At 36.5% G+C, this 22,598-nt stretch overlaps 1 protein-coding gene across 1 annotated transcript in view; it reads left to right on the forward strand.

Moving 5' to 3' along the window:
* LOC141400726 (uncharacterized) overlaps positions 1-22,598 on the forward strand; it is a 66,318-nt gene that overhangs the window by 41,751 nt on the left and 1,969 nt on the right. Inside the window, exon 3 of the mRNA XM_073980171.1 lies at positions 15,267-15,611. Within this exon, the coding sequence (XP_073836272.1) occupies positions 15,267-15,611 (345 nt within the window). The remainder of the gene's footprint in view (positions 1-15,266; positions 15,612-22,598) is intronic.

A 22,598-nucleotide genomic window follows, 5' to 3' on the forward strand; every position in this document is an offset into this window, starting at 1 on the left:
CAATATTAAATGCGATTTCTTCCTTGTCCAATAAAATAATTCCATTCAAATTTCCGATTCAATTAAAAAATGTATTGGGCATTCAATTTACTAAAAACACAATTTCTTTAAGAAAATACAAAACACTGATTTATTCACTCACTTTACCGTATTGACTCTACAAAGGCAACTAAAACACTGAAGAAAGAAAAAAATATAATTCATATCATTTCTTCTTTTCTTCTTCGTTGGTTAGCAACAACAAAACAAGAAACACACGAGTTTGACGCATACATGCCACCAAAGCCCCCTTCTTCGCTTCTACGTCTTCTATTATACAATACACACAACTCTTTATTATAAAGCAGCATTCCACAGCCGCGAGAGCACTGTTATTACTCTCGTTGACAAACATCCTCTCTCCACCCATGAAAAAAAATGTTCTAACATAAAAAATATGTTTTACCCAAACATATCAAATTGAGATATGTTACAAAATGTTGCAAACATATATTTGTTTGGACCCAAACATATTATGTTTGGATCCAAACATATATTTGTTTGCAACCGGTCCCAAACATATATTTGTTTGGATCCAAACATATTTCTAACATAAATTTTTCTGCGTGTAGGGTAACTCAGTCGCCTCCGGTTCCGGGCAACCGAGCCGGCACAAGGGAGCGCGATATGCGGGATTGCGACTGGCCTATGGAAACTCAGTAGCTTTGTACCTCGGCGTGGAGTTAGGAGAACTGGTTCGGACTGGCTAAAGCAACTTAGTCTAGCTGCACGATGAGAATTCGCGACTGGCTTATGATAACTCAGCCGTGGGATCGGATCGTCTGTCCTGGCGAACGTCGTAGGTGGGCCTTGTGACTGGCGTGGGGCCACTCTGTCTGCTGAGTCGCTGTGTTCCACGGCGTGGAGTTGGGAGAACTGGTTCGGGGCTGGCTGAAGCAACTTCGTCTTGGCTAACAATAACTCAGCCGTGGGATGGGATTATCTGTCCTGGAAGAAGTCGTAGATTGGTCTTGTGACTGGCGTCGTACAACTCAGTCGGCTGGGACGTACTATCGACTCGGCTACAACGACGCCTTTCTTACCTATTGCTGGGATACTGGGTTCACAAGTTCAAGCACTCGCGGGTTCAATGTCGACTTCACTACGCACTTTCTCTGACTGTCCCCTCAGTTCTCAGATTACGCCTTTTTATAGGGCGTCGAACTGCGTCACACCGCAGTTCTATGTAAGGAATTGTTGTTCCTTGTTTACACTAAAATAACGCCTAGAGGATCTTCCGATATTATTGCAGGTTGTTTTCCTCAAAAATAACACCCAGGCGAATTGTTGCTAGTTTACTTCTGCGTGTCGCCTAGGTGGATCATGCGACGTTCATTTTGTTGCTGGTTGTTTTCGTCGCATCACAACGTCATCCAGGAGCATTGATGCTACTTGTTTACTTCCCTAGCGTACTATTGCGTGTGTTTATTTTGCCTAGGAAGATCCTACTGCGTGTGCTTTGCTGATGGTTGTTTACTTCTACGTAACTCCTTAAAGTTACCTCCGATGTGCGTTTTGTTGCTACTTCTTTTGATGTAAAAAGCCCTTGTTTTGATACACAACTTAACTTATTTTGACGAACAACTACCGTAGTACGGTCGTGGTAGTAAACAACAGCGAGGTTCGCCTATCCAGGCGAGGAAATAATCCTACCGCAATTAATGTATACTCATTTAAATTCAATAATTCATGTTATTCAGTACAATTCAGTACAATGGACGGAAACGAGCCGACGACTTCCACCGTCACAACAATGAATAGTGGATGGAGAGCACGATAACTCTCACACGGCTAAACCGGTTTGGTCCAAAAATTGGCAGTCGTAATACTTTGTGCAAACTTAATATTTCTACGAGACATATATCAGGTTAGAATATGGACTATATATGTCAACTCTTTCGGATACCTCCCACACTAATTTTCGGAAAAGTGCATGCTAGGACCTCCTCTCGAATCGTTTTGATTTTTGTTGTAGCGACATCGCTGGCCCTATTACGATGGTACAAGTTTTTTGAGTGGCAAGTCCAGATTTTCTTGAGAAAATGACCCGAAAGTTGTAAAAAAAAACTGCTACGGCAAGCATAGGTAGTGGCTGGTGCGCACAACTACTCCCGAACCGAACGAACACTGCGTTGGCCCATACTTCGCATATCGTAATATTTTTTTCGAATATTAGATGAAATTTGAAGATGGTGCTTATAGGTCCGTACACGCAGAGAAAAAATATGATCATGCCACCATATTTTGAAAGAAAAATATATATTATAGATATATGGTAAACTCTATCATATTCTAATAATACACTTTTTGAAATATTTTAAAATGGCGTGGTAGCCTCCGAAAACATGTTGCCTCTAATAAGTAGTATTTTTATTGGAATTATCCTGTACCTTTGCGATTAATTGTCCATTAACAGATTTTTATACCCTCAGCTAAGGAGGGTACATACACTTTGATACGATGAAAATGTGCCTCATCGAAATAATGGTTTTAGACCCCAAGTATACGGCGTAGCACAATTCTCTTCGCCCTATCACTATCGGGGCGCTCTATGAACTGCCGGTCAGTTACTGTCATGTCGTTCAAGGTACCAACTGTTCTATCATCCTTCTTTCCCGGATTCGAGAGTTATATAATCGTTGCCCACAATTTACTTAATCCTGTACCAATGTTGCATTGCTTCAGGTGGTCTAGCAACTTTTTCCGCTTATGTTCGCCTACTAGCCTGTTGACTTCAAGAGGATACTCTCTTCACTACTTATTCGTACGACGAAGCTCAATACGCTCATTTGCTGGTCAATTTGGTCTTGTTTCGGGTATTCGAATAGCGAGTGGCGGCTGCAGTGATAATGTCCTGGAAAGTTCTCTCAGCTAACTAGGCGTTTACACCAGACAGTTTGACATTTTTTTACAGAAAGTCGGTTTAACAAATTTTTGACATTTTTATAAAAATAAGTGAGATAAGAATTGAACATAAAAAAAAACAAATTGCATATGTGAAAGGAAAACCAAAATAAATTGACAATCAACACATGAAATCAACTGTCATCTCATGTGTAAACGCAGGGTAACCAAAGATCTGAGGTAATGGGCAGCTCTCTAAAGCGGTGATTGGTAAATTCTCTGAACCCTTGCCAGTCAGCTTTGCCATGGTTCGGGAAAGTACGGCGCTCAGAGGTTATGAAATCGGGTGGTCTATGTACGGAGACGATGATAAATAAGAAGGTGGTCTGAACCAAGTGAAAGGCGGGTTGTCATGATACTTCATTTATCAGACCTGTGGCAATCTCCTCTAATCCTCATAGTAGCGTCTTCATTCACCGTGCAAAACAAGGATCTATCAATTTGCTCGGTCAGGGCTGTACCCTATGTTCATTAACCAGGGCGGACCAAAGCTCATGATTTTCATTGAAGTGCCCTAGCACCAGACGGTTATAGCCCTCTAAAAGCGAACTAATATCGGATGTACAACGAAGGATACAGCTATTCGTCGGCGGCTATAATTTATCATTTAGGGTTCCTAGGTGTCAAAACCCCTATCTACCAAAAATTGTGAACATAGGTTTATGGTTTGGAATAGCCTCCATATAACCGTATCACCCGATTAGCGGTATTTTTACGTTTTCAGCTACATTTTTACACGGAATTAACGACACCACTTATAATTTGATATTTAGGGCTCCCTGTTATCAGAAAACTTATCTACCAAAAATTGTGGACATAAGTCCATGTTTTGGTATAGCCCCAATATAACGGTACCGCCCGATCTCAAGTATTTTGATCTTTTTATTTGGCATTTAGGGTTCCTAGTGTTCAAAAAACGTATCTAGCAAGAATTGTGAACATATGTTAATGTTTTGAAATATCCCCCATATCGGGAACTACCGATTTCAGGTATTTTGACCCTCAGCATTTATGCTTACGAGGTTATATAAAAATGTGCGTCATCGAAATAGCGATTCTAGACCCCAAGTACGTTTGAACGAAATCCGTTCCAGATAATTTGGAGTCGATTTACCAATGTCAACTCTTACTCGGTCAACTCCTACCGGTACCCCCACACATAATTTCGGAAAAGTGCAATTTAAGACCTCCTATCGAATCGTTTTGATTTTTGTTGTAACAACTGGTATTTGCTGCCCCCATTACTGCAGTAGAAGTTTTTTTCTCGGGCAAGTCCATACTTCCTGAGAAAATGGCCCAAAAGCTGTCAAATTGTACAATGTAACGACTCCTTCTGACCCCGTTTGCGGAGATTAGCTAGCGGTGGCCAGGGTATGTCCCAGAAATTTATTGATTCCACAGACTAAGAGTTGATAAAGGCGATTTTTGGGGTGGGAAATACTTTGGCTTTATTCAAGGAGGACAACAGCCCTATTTTGGGGAGACAGTCGTGGGTTTCGCGCCTTCGACCTTCGGACGGTCTATCCGGGTCTAGCTTCCTCTGAACGGGCGGTGTCGACTTGCCTACACGCAAAAAAAAATCGGCCTCTCTAACATATGTCCCAAACATATTTTGCAGCAAACATATATATGTTTGCAACAGTCCCAAACATAATATATGTTTGGGTCTGCAAACAAATATATGTTTGGGTGGAAACAAATATATGTTTGGGTGCAAAGATATATATGTTTGGGTGCAAAGATATTTATGTTTGGGTGCAAAGATATATATGTTTGGGTGCAAACAAAGATATGTTTGGGTGGAAACAATTTTATGTTTGGGTGCAAACATTTTATATGTTTGGGTGCAAAAAAATACAAACCCAAAAGGCACAAAAAAAACAAACACATGCACCAGTGGGCGCTTACTGAGAGCAAGGGAGCGTAAAATTCAATGTAAAACACTTTAAAATGTGTGCTCACTTGCTCTCAGTAAGAGCTCACTGGCTATCTCTATAGTATACACACAAATGTTGTGATTTTTTATTAAAAGGCAAAAGAACAACAAACACATAGGTACATACAAAATTCCAAAGAAATACATAACACACTTTAATAAAAGAAAAACTGATTGAAATAATTTGTAAATAGTCACACTTTGAAAAAGTTAAAATTTATAGAAACGTAGTTGAACGCTTCTCCTTAGTTGTGAAATAAAACAAATTGTCCTCATAGTTGAAATCATCAGCGGGGAATCGGCATCTAGAATCAAATGATTATGTAATGTAATAAATAATAATAATGTAAATAATAATAATGTAAATGTAATAAATAAATTTGGATATTTCAAATATACATAAGTATGTATGTAATTACCAATATTAAATGCGATTTCTTCCTTGTCCAATAAAATAATTCCATTCAAATTTCCGATTCAATTAAAAAATGTATTGGGCATTCAATTTACTAAAAACACAATTTCTTTAAGAAAATACAAAACACTGATTTATTCACTCACTTTACCGTCTTGACTCTACAAAGGCAACTAAAACACTGAAGAAAGAAAAAAATATAATTCATATCATTTCTTCTTTTCTTCTTCGTTGGTTAGCAACAACAAAACAAGAAACACACGAGTTTGACGCATACATGCCACCAAAGCCCCCTTCTTCGCTTCTACGTCTTCTATTATACAATACACACAACTCTTTATTATAAAGCAGCATTCCACAGCCGCGAGAGCACTGTTATTACTCTCGTTGACAAACATCCTCTCTCCACCCATGAAAAAAAATGTTCTAACATAAAAAATATGTTTTACCCAAACATATCAAATTGAGATATGTTACAAAATGTTGCAAACATATATTTGTTTGCAACCGGTCCCAAACATATATTTGTTTGGATCCAAACATATATTTGTTTGCAACCGGTCCCAAACATATATTTGTTTGGATCCAAACATATTTCTAACATAAATTTTTCTGCGTGTAGGGTAACTCAGTCGCCTCCGGTTCCGGGCAACCGAGCCGGCACAAGGGAGCGCGATATGCGGGATTGCGACTGGCCTATGGAAACTCAGTAGCTTTGTACCTCGGCGTGGAGTTAGGAGAACTGGTTCGGACTGGCTAAAGCAACTTAGTCTAGCTGCACGATGAGAATTCGCGACTGGCTTATGATAACTCAGCCGTGGGATCGGATCGTCTGTCCTGGCGAACGTCGTAGGTGGGCCTTGTGACTGGCGTGGGGCCACTCTGTCTGCTGAGTCGCTGTGTTCCACGGCGTGGAGTTGGGAGAACTGGTTCGGGGCTGGCTGAAGCAACTTCGTCTTGGCTAACAATAACTCAGCCGTGGGATGGGATTATCTGTCCTGGAAGAAGTCGTAGATTGGTCTTGTGACTGGCGTCGTACAACTCAGTCGGCTGGGACGTACTATCGACTCGGCTACAACGACGCCTTTCTTACCTATTGCTGGGATACTGGGTTCACAAGTTCAAGCACTCGCGGGTTCAATGTCGACTTCACTACGCACTTTCTCTGACTGTCCCCTCAGTTCTCAGATTACGCCTTTTTATAGGGCGTCGAACTGCGTCACACCGCAGTTCTATGTAAGGAATTGTTGTTCCTTGTTTACACTAAAATAACGCCTAGAGGATCTTCCGATATTATTGCAGGTTGTTTTCCTCAAAAATAACACCCAGGCGAATTGTTGCTAGTTTACTTCTGCGTGTCGCCTAGGTGGATCATGCGACGTTCATTTTGTTGCTGGTTGTTTTCGTCGCATCACAACGTCATCCAGGAGCATTGATGCTACTTGTTTACTTCCCTAGCGTACTATTGCGTGTGTTTATTTTGCCTAGGAAGATCCTACTGCGTGTGCTTTGCTGATGGTTGTTTACTTCTACGTAACTCCTTAAAGTTACCTCCGATGTGCGTTTTGTTGCTACTTCTTTTGATGTAAAAAGCCCTTGTTTTGATACACAACTTAACTTATTTTGACGAACAACTACCGTAGTACGGTCGTGGTAGTAAACAACAGCGAGGTTCGCCTATCCAGGCGAGGAAATAATCCTACCGCAATTAATGTATACTCATTTAAATTCAATAATTCATGTTATTCAGTACAATTCAGTACAATGGACGGAAACGAGCCGACGACTTCCACCGTCACAACAATGAATAGTGGATGGAGAGCACGATAACTCTCACACGGCTAAACCGGTTTGGTCCAAAAATTGGCAGTCGTAATACTTTGTGCAAACTTAATATTTCTACGAGACATATATCAGGTTAGAATATGGACTATATATGTCAACTCTTTCGGATACCTCCCACACTAATTTTCGGAAAAGTGCATGCTAGGACCTCCTCTCGAATCGTTTTGATTTTTGTTGTAGCGACATCGCTGGCCCTATTACGATGGTACAAGTTTTTTGAGTGGCAAGTCCAGATTTTCTTGAGAAAATGACCCGAAAGTTGTAAAAAAAAACTGCTACGGCAAGCATAGGTAGTGGCTGGTGCGCACAACTACTCCCGAACCGAACGAACACTGCGTTGGCCCATACTTCGCATATCGTAATATTTTTTTCGAATATTAGATGAAATTTGAAGATGGTGCTTATAGGTCCGTACACGCAGAGAAAAAATATGATCATGCCACCATATTTTGAAAGAAAAATATATATTATAGATATATGGTAAACTCTATCATATTCTAATAATACACTTTTTGAAATATTTTAAAATGGCGTGGTAGCCTCCGAAAACATGTTGCCTCTAATAAGTAGTATTTTTATTGGAATTATCCTGTACCTTTGCGATTAATTGTCCATTAACAGATTTTTATACCCTCAGCTAAGGAGGGTACATACACTTTGATACGATGAAAATGTGCCTCATCGAAATAATGGTTTTAGACCCCAAGTATGTTTGGACGAAATGTGTTTCAGACAATTTGGAGTCGATCTAGCCATGTCCGTCCGTCTGTCTGTCTGTCTGTCTGTCTGTCTGTCCTGCTGGCTGGAACGCACGATAACTCTCGAACAGATTAAGCGATTCGGTTCAAATGTTGGCTTTCGTAATATTTTGCCCAAACTTAGTTTAAGTTCGAAGATGAGCTACATCGGTCCACTCCTTCCGGTACCTCCCCCACAAAAGTCCGAAAATGTTCGGAAAGTTTGTGCGCACGATAACTCTTGAAGGGAGTGACCGATTTGGTCCATACTTTGTATAGCGTAAACTTTCTACTAGAGGAATATGAGGTTCCAATATGGTCTTAACAGGTCCACTTCTTCAGGTACCTCCCACACAAAATTTCGGAAAAGTTCAGTTTAGGGCCATCTCTCGAATCGCTTTGATTTTTGTTTTAGCAACTGGTATTCGCTGCCTCATTTACGATGGTTAAAGTTTTTTAGGGGCAAGTCCTTACTTCTTGAGCAAACAGCCCGAAGAGTGTAAAAACCCCCTATGGCACAATATGTTGTGGCTGGAAATCCACTTCCATAACGGTCAATGTCCATCCATTCCTTTTAGTATCTCCTCCGCAAAACTTTTGATCTTTAATCCTTATCAACATTTTTGTCTGTTCAAACGCCCAATATTTTTAAACCCCTCTAAATACATACGTGTTTTGGGAACATATCGTTTCAATATACAAAGGCTGAGGGTATATCTCTGTCGGCAAAGCCGACTGATACTTTTTTAATTGTTCAATATATTTTAAATAATATTTTATTTATTTAAGAAAAAATTGGATATAATATAGAAAACTTTATAACATTAACAAACACTATGCAGTTCTCTCTGTTGCCTCTCCGTTTGTTCCATACTTACAGTCAGGGACAAAAGTTTACATACATCCCCTAAATCTCAGGTTTTAGGGTAAGTAATGATTTTTATGAAATTCCAAGTATACAGTTTTATTTCTTCTCGCTAAAAACAATATTTAATACAACAAAAGTATATTCCATATACCAATTACGGTAAATTTTACAAAAACCAAAAAAATGATGGGGACAAAAGTTAAATTCAACCAAAGGAAATATGTTTATTACCGTACAATTTATGGAATTAGCAGCAAAATTTATACATTTCATAGTTTTGGCGAATGTCTCTGGGTGTCTGAGATATATTTTAGAGAAAAAGAAATAATTTTTGGGGGCTTAATGCCGTTACATAAAGTCGAACTTCCTGTATAGCTCATTAAAGCTGACCCTTGCTAAATTCTTTGCGTTTTGGGTATTGCACTTTATAAAAAGCACAAAATTAGTGTCAGATTGCAAATCCTGAGAACCTAGAAAGCTTTGGAGTTGTTCTTGTGCAAAATAGTTCTTCCTGGACGTCGATAAATGCACGTTTTTCTTCAGATTTCTCAGGAAGTTAATAGATTTCGCGGAATTCTTGGTAAAAATTACATGTAGAAGGCCTTGATTTGTCTTATCATATGGTCTGATACAATTTTTGGGCATCAATTGAATCAGAAATTTTGGAACAGCCCTCATATGAAGAAGACTTAATACCAAATTTCAACAATTTCAGTAAAACAATATCGCTAACCTTCAAAATACAGAAATTCGGGAGGTACCGTTGTATGGAGGCTATATCAAAATGTCGATCTATACCAGGCCTGCTCAAGGTGCGCACCTGAGCTGTCGGTGTGTGTCAATTTTCTCACACACACAATTTAAAAAGAGAGCTTTTGTTTTTGTTTTGAATATTTTCAAAATTAAAAATCAGTCTCTATAGAACATTCAATGAGGAAGGTTCTGTTTTCGAATTTGTCTATGAATTTATATGCGTACACTGAAAAAATGAATGAAGATACTGAATACGAATTTTTATTTGCCTAAAATTTTTACGGCAAATTAGCATGGTAGAACAAATACAAGGTAAAGTTAATACTACAACAAATACAACTCGAACAACAACCACAAAGGAATTTGTTTTTGTTTGTAAACCTTAGTGTCAACGTAAATGTAAACAAAACAAGGAAATGTCTATAAATTATTGGAATTTAAAAAACTAATATTTTTTCACATTTGATTGAATATTTTGGAAAACATGAATGAAAACTCGTTAGATTTTCAATTTGAATGTTTCCATATCATTCCACTAAATGCATAATTTCTCGCAGAAAGTAGAATACTTGCAAAAATGTTTCGGGTCGCTGGTAATTCATTGAAAAAAGAGAAGATGTTTCAATCATTTGCTTTTGAAAACAAAAAAGCACATGTTTATTAGGGCTTTATTCTTTTCAAGTTTAACAAAATACCACACATATTAACAAATATTGTACCGCCTCTATAAGCGATGTTTTAGTGTGCGGCATGTCGTTCGGACCTGGAGGAGGTTACATGTCAATGATATGAAGCCGTCTTTATGGGAAATAGTTTTTTTTTCTGATGAATAAATTTGTTCTTCAAAAATATATATCCCTAATATACATTGAACATAGAAATAAATACATAAAATGTCGAATGGAATTTGACACTAACACTACAACCCAGTTCAGTCAGCTGGGTATTGCTGCTACCTTTTCTTGTTCTACCATGGCAAATTAGAGTGTTTGGTTTGTCAACGCACTTTGGTTTGTCACGAACTTGATTTGCAACAAATTATAACATCAACAGTCACATTTGGTCAAAATAAAATAATTATTCTACTCTATATTTTGAAATATAAAATAAAAAAAACTGTTACGATATTTCTCACAGTATACAGAGAGACAAAGGAAAATTGAAATTTGTGTATTTCAAAACCAACACAATTACAAAATGTGTTTGTATGTGTCTGAGCAGGCCTGATCTATACCCAGTTGTTCTATAAATAGCAATTGTCTACTTTGACATAGGCATGTAACTAGTTACTCATTGATCCTAGTTACTTTACGCCCAAAAATGGCACACAAAATAGCCTATAGCCTGCTTTTGCCACTGAAAATGGGCTTCCCTGCCTATCATGTCAATTCACTAGTTACAGGTAATGCGGCGTGTAATATATTGACTATTTTATAGACTACCGATGGATAGTGTAATCGGCAATGTTTCTCTCTTGTAATCTCTTTTCAACATTATTTCTTTTTTTTTAACAAAATAGAAAAAAATATTCTGTCATTTTGTTTATTCATAATTAAAAAAATTATTGATGCGTTTGTTGTGAAAAAATTTAAGATGCAAAAAAGAACGTGTTACGAGGTAAATCATAGAAAGAAGAAGAAGAAGAATATTTATAATATATATGTGGTAAGTATTGATACATATGTATCTTGACACAATTCATTATCGTGCCATTTCATTAAACTTCTATACATTTTATTCCAGGAACTGTTTGAATGATTTGAAGGACCCAGGAGAAAAACATTCCGAGGACCATAATTCGCTGTATCATGTAGCCGAGTGTATGACTAGGATCAAGATCTATATGTATAGAAGATTATATTGTCCTTTGTAAAATATTTGCACTCCATGTAATAAAATAAATGACTTCAAGTTACTAGTATTTTTGGCTATCATTTCTGAGTACCGAATTGACTGGTTACTGGTAATGCAGTGAAGGGACAATTGAGTTTCCCAAGACTATCGATTTGACTGGTTACTGGTAATGCAATGAAGAGACGATTGTCTCTCACACGACTATCGAATTGGGTGGTTACTGGTAATGCAGTGGGGGGACAATAGACCCCTTCCTATGACATCCCCATGTTAAATTCACCAGTCTATAGCATTGCGATTAGATTGGGTGGTAACTAGGGGTGTTTACCAATAGCCAGCAAAATTGCTAGTTATTCCCTAGTTACCCGAACAACTGGGTACCGACAAATTTCTGACGTAAAGTTTTTTTACCCAAAGAAGACTAAATATCAAATTTTCGATATTTCCGTAAGATAATGTGGTTAAAACCTAAAAATACCCCAAATCAAGAGGCACGCTTCTATGGGGGATATAGAAAGACGGGGACCTATACTTATAATTCTTTTCTGGAACATTTTATAACCCCATGAAAGACTAAATAAATAATTACGAAAATCGGAAGGTACCTTCTTGGGGGTTATATCGAAACATGGACCTATAACGACGAAATTCTGTCGGAAAAGGTTTTACTTTCAACGTAGACTAAACACCAAATATCAGCCATTTCGGTGGGTTGTTGTGGCCACAGCCTTCAAAATACCGAAAATCGGGAGGTACCATTCTATGGGGGCTATATGAAGGAGTGGACCTATACCGAAAAATTTCATTTGGAAGTTTTATACCTCAAATGAGGACTAAATAGCAAATTTCAGCACTTTCGGAGGAATATTGAGGCGACAACCTTCAAAATACCGGAAATCGGGAGGTACCGTTCTTTGGGGGATATAATGCCGAGGTACCATTCTATGAGTGCTATATGAAGGCGTGGACCCATACTAACAAAATTCTAGGGGAAAGTTTTATACCCCAACGAAGACTAAGTACCAAATTTCAGCCATTTGGGTTTAATAATGAAGTTAAAACATTAAAAATACCGAAAATGAGGTGGTACCATTCTATGGGGCTATATCAAAACGTGGACCGATATAACATAAATTACAAAGCTCTATCTTAAAAATTGAGAGCTGTATCTTGATTTCAACAGACGGACGAACGGACAGACGGAGATGGCTATATCAACTTAGAATTTTACCTGATCAAGAATATATATACTTTATAGGGTCTCCAATGAATATTTCGATGTGTTACATGCGGAATGACAAATTTAATTACGGTATAGTGTATAGTGTATATTTCTAGCGATATAGAAAAGACAAAGTGTATCTCAATAAACAGTTTTCGAGGCCAAAATTACACAATCTTTATTAATCTTCCCAAAAAAAAAACAATCCTCTGACCTACAGTGCTGCTCCAAACATTTGCAACTGAGAAAATTTGATTAAAAATCTGAAGAAATTATTTTTGTTTTGATAATATAGTGTGAGTCAAACATTTTGTTTATTATCGGAGACATCGTAGAGGAAATCAGTTAATTAAATAAATAAAAATAGAGTCCCGAATTTGCATTACTTAAGCTGCTCGGGCCGATAAGAACTTAATCATATTTGGAAAAATTACTATTTTTACGTGGTTATATATCCATTTAGAGGAGGTATTATGCCAAAGCACCCTGTTATACTATACTTCTTGCGTATACATGGTGCGATTTTGACATGTTATCTTTGCGGTTTGTTCTTGGATCTAATAAATGTCTCGACCCCATGTATCTAGTACCCTTTCTGTCAAAAAAAAAATCCTCCAGGGCAATATAAAACACCATCTACATTTTGGGTCAACTTTTTTGTACAGATATGGGGAAATTACTGTTTTCCCAAAATTTGTAATACCGGTATCGTTGGTATGTATCGAAGGGGTTTGTTTAGATTTATCGGTGTCAAGTCTTATTTTAACATCTGTTCATGGCGTCTGAGAAATTTGCTTAATAATTCGTATAATTATTTGATAATCCCCTCCAGGAGATTTTGTTGTTCTTACACCTCCTTCCCATCTTATGGCGAGTTTAATTCTTTCTATGCGGTATCCAGCTCGGTTATAGATATTGTGATGTCCCTATGTTTATTTTTGGACTTCGTTGGATCCACAATTTTCAAAAATTACCATTTTAGCAAAGCTTTGATATACATTTCGGGCCATAATTTAATTTAGAAGAAAACAAATGGAAATGGCTTTAAGATCGGCCGGGTCGGGCCGGGTCGAACTTCTTATATCCTGACCATAAATAACATAGAAACAAGATTTTAACCATTTCTATTGGATAATTTGGCTAAAACCTTAAAAATACCTAATAGGGTCTATATCAGAACGTGGACTTATACCGATAAGTCAAGTCTTATTTAAACATCAGTTGATGGCGTCTGAGAAATTTGCTAAATAATTCGTATAATTATTTGATAATCCCCTCCAGGAGATGTTGTTGTCCTTACACCTCCTTCCCATCTTATGGCGAGTTTAATTCTTTCTATGCGGTATCCAGCTCGGTTATAGATATTGTGATGTCCCTATGTTAATTTTTGGACTTCGTTGGATCCACAATTTTCAAAAATTACCATTTTAGCAAAGCTTTGATATACATTTCGGGTCATAATTTAAGTTTTTCGTACAAAATTGTTTTCGGCATACTTGTCTGTCAAAAGTAAACATGGGAGGGATAAAATGTACTCCTAATGAAATCTTTTTCCCCCATTCTTCTGATTAAAAACAATCTGATGCCAATCAATACAAAAAAACTCGTCAAAAATTAACTAATAGATATTCGTACCACGGAGTTGCATATGTTTCGAGCAGATTAAAACACGTTTTTCTCTGATATTTCACACATTTTTGTAACATAAAGAACCAAATAACAAAAACAAATGTATTTCAAAACTCAAAATGTCCCTAAAAATAGGTTGCATATGATATAGCCATCTGAGTTGCAAATGTTTTGAGCAACACTGTACATAGTTTCCTTTATCAGAAACTAACTCTACGAGTATTCAACTGAACTACTTTTCATTACATTCTTAAGATGAATTACATAGAATATAACTTGTGATAATTCCCCCCACAAACGTTAGCAAACATGTATGAATTTAACGCATTTTTGCATACATATGTATGAATAATGGTATGAAATAAAACCTGACGTTTGAAAATGATAACGTTCTCTTCGAAAATTATGAAACCATCATTTAAAATACTCAAACTTCATCACTTCAAAAACTCAATTGGCTTGATAATTCCCTTCGCCGGGATAAAATCATGATATTGGTAGCGATTAGTAAATTTTGCAAGCTGTCAGAGCGTTTTGTAAACATTACTCTCTGTAAAGAAAGTAATGATGAAGTTAAGCCAATGGGGGAATACTCCATACTTAAGCAATCATATGATTGAATCTTCAACTATAACAAAACAAATAATTATGAAATTAATTATTTTCCATATGGCATTTTAAACAATTATCGCCAAACATTGTTTGTTGGTCATAGACCTCTGATTCAGGTGTTTGTTTGTTTATAAAGAAAATACAAATCTTATCAGTGTCTTACGAAACGATATCTACCTTATCGACATTTGGCTAGTCATGCCATTGAAAGTTTTTAATCTATGTAGGTGGGTAGGTTTGTAGGTACGTACATACATGTGTATAGATATGTCTATGTTTCCCAGAAAAATATTAATTACATACAAAAAACCCTATATTTCATCATTATTCCACTTTATTATCGAAACAAGTCACGAAACCCTATCGTAATATTCGATCAATGACACGTTCGACTTAAAAAAGATTTCATCATCATCAATATTAATTTCTTTCTATCTGTCTCATTCTCTTAGAACTCGGAAACCGGTGAGGTTAGCTACATTCAAACAGATGCCGCCAAAATCCAACAATTGAGCTATGATGCCGAAACGGGTGAACCGATTATTGGAAAAATCAGGGTACGCTATATGAAACAGAAAAACTTTCAAATACCCAAAAACTTATTAAGAGGCTCGGTGTGTGAAGAATTCGAAAAACAAATGTTGGGACGCAGTGAAGAGATATACCAGGAACCATGTGCAAGTATTAGCAAAGAACCAGCAGCATCATCGGCTTTACAAACTGAAAAACCAAAACTGAAATCTAAAGCCAATTCATATGATCGCGATGATTTCATAAATATGGAGGGTGTTTCAAATGTAAGTGGATAAATTATTATCACATGTTTTAGGATTTTGTGAGGTGGATATCATAAAATTTAACTCAGTTGTTAGACCGACGGACCCTTTTAACATAGTTCACACTACAAAATAATATATAACAAGTAAGGACGGCGTTAGATCGGCCCAGCCGGAGGGTATAACAACTCCACCACGAGTTGTATTGAAGTAAAACTGAACAATTAGTTTCCTTTATGAAGAAGACTAAATTCCAGCAGTTTCGATAAAACAATGTGGCTATCTTTCAAAATACCAAAAATTGGGAGTACCGTTCTATGGGGGCTATTATGAAGGCGTGGACCTATACCGACAAATTTCATATGGAAAGTTTTATACCCCAAATGAAGACCAAATTTTAAGCATTTCGGTGGAATATTGATGCCACAACCTTCAAATTACTGAAAATCGAGAGGTACCATTCTATGGGGGCCTTATGAAGGCGTGGGCCTATACCGACAAAATTCTGGGGAAGAGTTTTATACCCTAAACGAAGACTAAGTATCCAATTTTCACTTTGGGTTGATAATGAAGCTAAAACCTTCAAAATACCGAAAATCGGGTGGTACCGTCTATGGGGGCTATATCAAAACGTATACCGATATAGCCGATTTGCAATAACAAACATCCTAGGAGTAATAGAAACTTCCATATCTAATTACAAAGCTCTATCTTAAAAATTGCGAGCTGTATCTTGATTTCAACAGACGGACGGACATGGTTACATCGACTTAGTATTTTACCCTGATCAATAATATATATACTTTATAGGGTATCCGATGAATATTTCGACGTGTTACAAAGGGAATGACAAATTTAATTATATCTTCCATAATATGGTGGAGGGTATAAAAATAATTTCGGATCATTCGGCTCTTTATCGATAGAAGTATGTAGAAGAAAACAAATGGAAATGGATTTAAGATCGGGCGGGTCGGGCCGGGCCGAACTTCTTATATCCTGACCATAAGTAACATAGAAACAGGATTTTAGCCATTTCTAATGGATAATTTGGCTAAAACCTTAAAGATACCTAATAGGGGCTATATCAGAACGTGGACTTATACCGATAATTCTGTGCAGAAATATTTACCAATACCAAATTAAGCTAATTCGGTTGGATAAAGCGGTTAAATGCTTGAAAATATCGAACATCATGGAGTAACGTTCTATCGAGACTATATCAAAACAAATATCTAAGGGAACATTTTGTAGCTCAACGAAGATTAAATATCGAATTTTAGTCATTTCGGTGGGATAATGAGGTTAAAACCATAAAAATTCCGATCGGGAGATACCATGCTGTGGGTCTATATCAAAACAAGTAAGAACGGCGTTAAGTTCTGTCGGGCCGAACTTTTTATACCCTCCACCACTCCAACTATATTGAAATGAATTGGAGCAATTACTTTAATTTCTTTTACGAAAGAACTAAACACTTCCATTTATTGCAGGAGTAGTACATATATCCCAACTGATAATACTCCATTCAAAACAGCTCATATGGGGCGACATTATTGTTCTTTCCAAAACATGGACCAATATTTAAAATTTTCCGAATTGAGCGAAATACATACAATTGGGCACTAAAGCTGGATATTCTGGATTTGGATAGTAAAAAAAGTGTAAAACGTTGACCAATACCGAAAATTTTCTGGAGAAAAGTTTCGTAACTTCAGCGAAGACTAAACACCAAATATCAGTTATTCCCGTTGAATAATGCTGCTAAGACTTTCAAAATACCGAAAATTGGGAGAAACCTTTCTATGGGGCTATATTAAAACATGGAACAATACCGGAAAATATCAGCACGGAGCACACAACATTCAACATACCGAAAATCGGGTGGTACCGTTCACGGGCAAAATGTTGCGCCCCCAGCTAACACTAAATACCAAATTTCCCAAATTTCGGTGGGATATTGAAGACACGACCTTCAAAATACAAAAATCGGGAGGTAACGTTCTATGGGGGCTATATGAAGACGTTGACCTATACCGACCAATTTCAGGTGGAAAGTTTTGTACCCACAACGAAGACTAAGTATCAAATTTTAGCCATTTCGGTGTTATAAAGATGCTAAAACCTTAAAAATACCGAAAATTGGGATGTACCGATCTATGGGGGGTACATCAAAACATAGACCCACACCGATAAATTTCTGGGAGAAAATTTTGTATCCCAAAGGAAGATTTCAGCCATTTTGGTAGGACAATATAGCTAATATCTTCAAAATACCGAAAATCGGAAGATATCGACCTATAGTGGGCTGTATCAAAACGTGGACCTATATAAACATTTGTTGGTAGAAATGTTTTTAGCCTCTGGAAATACAAAATTAACAAATTACAACCAATACGATGGTCAAATGGGACAAATATCTTAAAAATTCCTTAAAACGGCGACGCCTCAATTCGTATGGAAGCTATAAGAAAACGTGGACCTACATAGCCCGTTTTCAATACTAAAAGTCAATAGATTTTAACAAAATTTCATCCACCTACTCCAATCCGTTCGGACGCTAGAGTTATTTCCACAGACGGACGGACATGCTTATATCGATATAGAATTGCACGCTGATCAAGAATATATATAAATATATAGTTTGTAGGGTCTAGAATTATTATTTCGAGTAGTTACAAAGGGAATGACAAATTTAATATACCCCCTATAGTATGGTGGAGGGTATAACAAGGACATATACCTACAATCCTCTCCCCGACGAAAAATAAATACCACATTTCAGCCATTTCGGTGGGATAATGAGGCTAAAATCTTAAAATTTCCTAAAATCGGGAGGTATCAATCATTCTGATGAAGCTATATCAAAACAAGGAACTATACCTACATTTCTCTGCAGAAACGTTTTGTAGCCCCAATCGAAGACTAATACCAAATTTCAGCTATATTTAGACGAAAATCTTTAAAATACCCAAAATCGGAAAACGTGGACCATTCCCCGCGGGGAATACTTTAATCCCCCAAAGAAGACTTCTTTCAGCCATTTCGGTGGGATCCTTGGGACCTTGTAAATAATAGAGTTGGGAAACATGAACTAAACACCTGCATGGATACAACTGAATATATCAGTTCCGACATTTTTCAACATTGAGTGAGTATGGATATGTAGAATGTAGTTTCAGTTACAAGTTGATACTGATATTTTTTCAAGCAGGTATGATATGAGTTGGTATAGACAGAAAAAAAGGAACATATTTGTTTATATCTGGTTTGTACAAACTGATATAAATGGATATTGGTGTGATACAATAAGTACTTATTGTATGTAGCCCAAACAAAATAGGAATTGAAATAGAAAAATTTTCACAGAGCTGAATTTTGATGGAGATCTACATTTTTCATTAAAATAAGGTCCTAAAATTCTCTGTCGATCCATGCAAAGAATCATTCATGGTCAAATGGCTGAAATGTTGTATTAAGACTTCGTTGGGGGTATAAAACTTTCGACCTGAAATTTGTCGGTATAGATCTAGGCGTTCATATAGCTCCCATAGAACGATAGCTCCCCATTTTCGACATTTTGAAGGATGTGGCTGTGGTTACAGATTTCTCTATTTTATTGACTTGTCTGAAGATAATTTTAAACAGAAAAATGTACACATAAACATTTTAGAAGATATTATTGAAATACTTATTGCATACGAAAATACGTAAAATACATAAATATAATATTTGCATATCCATAATTTATATATTTTGCATATTTTTGCATATGTGATATATTTCGATTAGAAGCCTAAAATTTGCCCAGTCCCAAAATTTGACAAAAATGGGGGTTGCATTAATTTTGCTCTCTACATATCATTGAGTTAATATTAATCGGGGTGCACTCATTGATATTAGAGAAGGCTCCCCTGCCCCTACTGGGATGTTTGTGGAACAATTATAATTATAAATTTCTAATAGATATTCTTAAATTTGAAAATTGGCGTTGTTAAGCCCCTTCTGAATTTTGGACAATTGGACAAGCAATACGCTGGGGCTACACGCAATTTGCAAAAACTGGGAGTTTCTCTGTCATGATAACACAAAACTCATTATGTATTATTGCAATTTTCATCAGAGGAATGTTCAGTAGCTATTTTCCATATATAGGCGACATTGCCGGTATATGCCTTCCAGAAATTCAAATATGGACCAAACATAAAATGTTTTTATTTTTCATACAAATATAGTGGTGAATTTCACACGATAAATAATATCAGATCATCATCCAAAATTGTAGGCATCTTCTTCGACCTAAACCTATAAGCTATAATTGCGACCTCTTGTGTGCTTATGATTACACTACAAGCAAAAAACTGAATATATTAGGCTGTAACTCTGTTATCTGACCGGAAAGTAAATCATAATTGGCATCAATGAAAAGCGCAAGAGTTGTCCTTCCAAATACTATTTACGTGGGCGGCATGTGTCTTCCAGGAATAAAGATATAACTGGTATACTATTTTCTTGTTCTAATTTTCGAGGCGATCGGGCTATTATTGCGACCAAAAGAGTCGCTACAAAATCGGTTAAAAATTTAGTTTTTTGTCTATTTCACCCGCTAAATATTTCAAGATCATCACCAATAAAAATAGGGGTATATTCTGGTCTGAACCCGACCTCCATGCAAAATTCGTGACGATCGGTCCATAATTGCGGCAATATATAATGGACAGACGGACGGACACACATCTCAAAATCGCTTTATCTCGTCGAGATATGTACACAGTCTTACATAAGTATACGTACGCCCCATAAATCTCGGGTTTTAGAAAAAGTAATGATATTTATGAAATTCCAAGTACACAGGTTTATTTCGTCTCACTAATAAACAATATTTAATACAACAAAAGTATATTCCATAATATAAATAACGGTAAATTTTACAAAAACCAAAAAATGATACTTACAAAAGTATACATACGCCCCAAGGAAATATGAGTAGTATCGTACAATTTATGGAATTAACAGCAAAATTTATACATTTTATTGATTTGGCGAATGTGTCTGGGTGTCCGAGATATATTTTAGAGAAAAAATAATAATTTTTGGGTGTTAAATGCCGTTATTTAATGCCAAACTTCTTGTATAGCTCGTTAAAGCGGACCCTTGCCGATTTCTTTCCGTTTTAGGTATTTGAGTACACAAAATCAACAATATTAGTGTCAGATTATAGATTTTGACATCCTAGAAAGCTTTTTAGTTGACCTTGTGCATAACACACCTTCCTGGGTGTCGATGAATTCACATTTTTCCTGGGATATCTCAGGAAGTTAATAGATTCCTCGGAATTTTTGGCTCAAATTACATACAGAAGACCTTGAATTGTGTTTTAATATGGTGTTATATAATCCTTGGACACCAATTGTATTAGAAATGTACAATTATCCGATACTTTCCGACCCTATATTGACGGTAATGGTCATAATACGAAAACTACGTTGTTCACAGTGTAAATTTCATGCTTTTTGGTAGTGATTATATTTTGATGGTTTGGGAGCAGGTTTTTAACAGAATATTTCACATTTTCGATTCAATTGGTGTTCAAGGATTATAAAACACCATATTAAAACACAATTCAAGGTCTTCTGTATGTAATTTGAGCCAAGAATTCTGAGGAATCTATTAACTTCCTGAGATATTCCAGGAAAAATGTGAATTTATCGACATCCAGGAAGGTGTGTTATGCACAAGGTCAACTAAAAAGCTTTCTAGGATATCAAAATCTATAATCTGACACTAATATTGTGGATTTTGTGTACTCAAATACCTAAAACGGAAAGAAATCGGCAAGGGTCCGCTTTAACGAGCTATACAAGAAGTTTGGCCTTAAATAACGGCATTTAACACCCAAAAATTATTATTTTTTCTCTAAAATATATCTCGGACACCCAGACACATTCGCCAAAACAATAAAATGTATAAATTTTGCTGTTAATTCCATAAATTGTACGATAATACTCATATTTCCTTGGGGCGTATGTATACTTTTGTAAGTATCATTTTTTGGTTTTTGTAAAATTTACCGTTATTTATATTATGGAATATACTTTTGTTGTATTAAATATTGTTTATTAGTGAGACGAAATAAACCTGTGTACTTGGAATTTCATAAATATGATTACCTTTTCTGAAACCCGAGATTTATGGGGCGTACGTATACTTATGTAAGACTGTGTAGATTGGTATACCACATTGTAGGTCTCCGACGAATATTTCGCGGTGTTACACGAATTTTTCCCAAAACACACTTATAATAGCCCTTCCACGAGAAAAACATTCAAATTGGTGACTTCAGTTGTAACTGTTCTTGTCCTTTTCCACAAAAAAATTGGAAAAATTCCATTTTTTATGAAATTTTCCTTAGAAGTTATTCACACAAGCCTATAGTATCTGTTGGTATCTGTAGTATTTGAAAAATATCTGTTGTACAACAGATACTTGAGAACGAAAAAACAAATAAAGTTCTAACTCGTTCATATACAACACAGAACTGTTTCTATCAGTTATGTTATTGTGAGTATACACAAGCCAAACAATATCATAACTGTTACACTCATTCCCACATTTATATCATAATATATCTGTTATGTATATGATATATCTGTTTTGTTGATACAAACAGTTATACCATTGCACGTGTTTAACATGAACTATATTGAACGACCTATTTCACTATCTAGTTCAATGGACACCGGTCGTTTGTATGAACAAACTGCGTATACTTAATATTTCACGTTAGTTTGTATGATGTTACTCATACGTTTTTGAACTAGGTCGTTCAATTGTCCAACTCTAGTAAATAACGCAAATCTGTACCTATTATAAGGGCTATGTCAAAAGTGGTAGGTACTGACAAATTTCTGGGAAAAGTTTCTTAATCGCAAAGAGGACTAAGTACGAACATCGGGAGGTATCATTCTATATGCAGACATGGACCTGTACCAATAAATGTCAACTGGA

Source organism: Musca autumnalis, unplaced genomic scaffold, assembly GCF_047663935.1.
Source record: "Musca autumnalis isolate F117 unplaced genomic scaffold, ASM4766393v1 scaffold_4, whole genome shotgun sequence".
NCBI lineage: Eukaryota > Metazoa > Arthropoda > Insecta > Diptera > Muscidae > Musca > Musca autumnalis.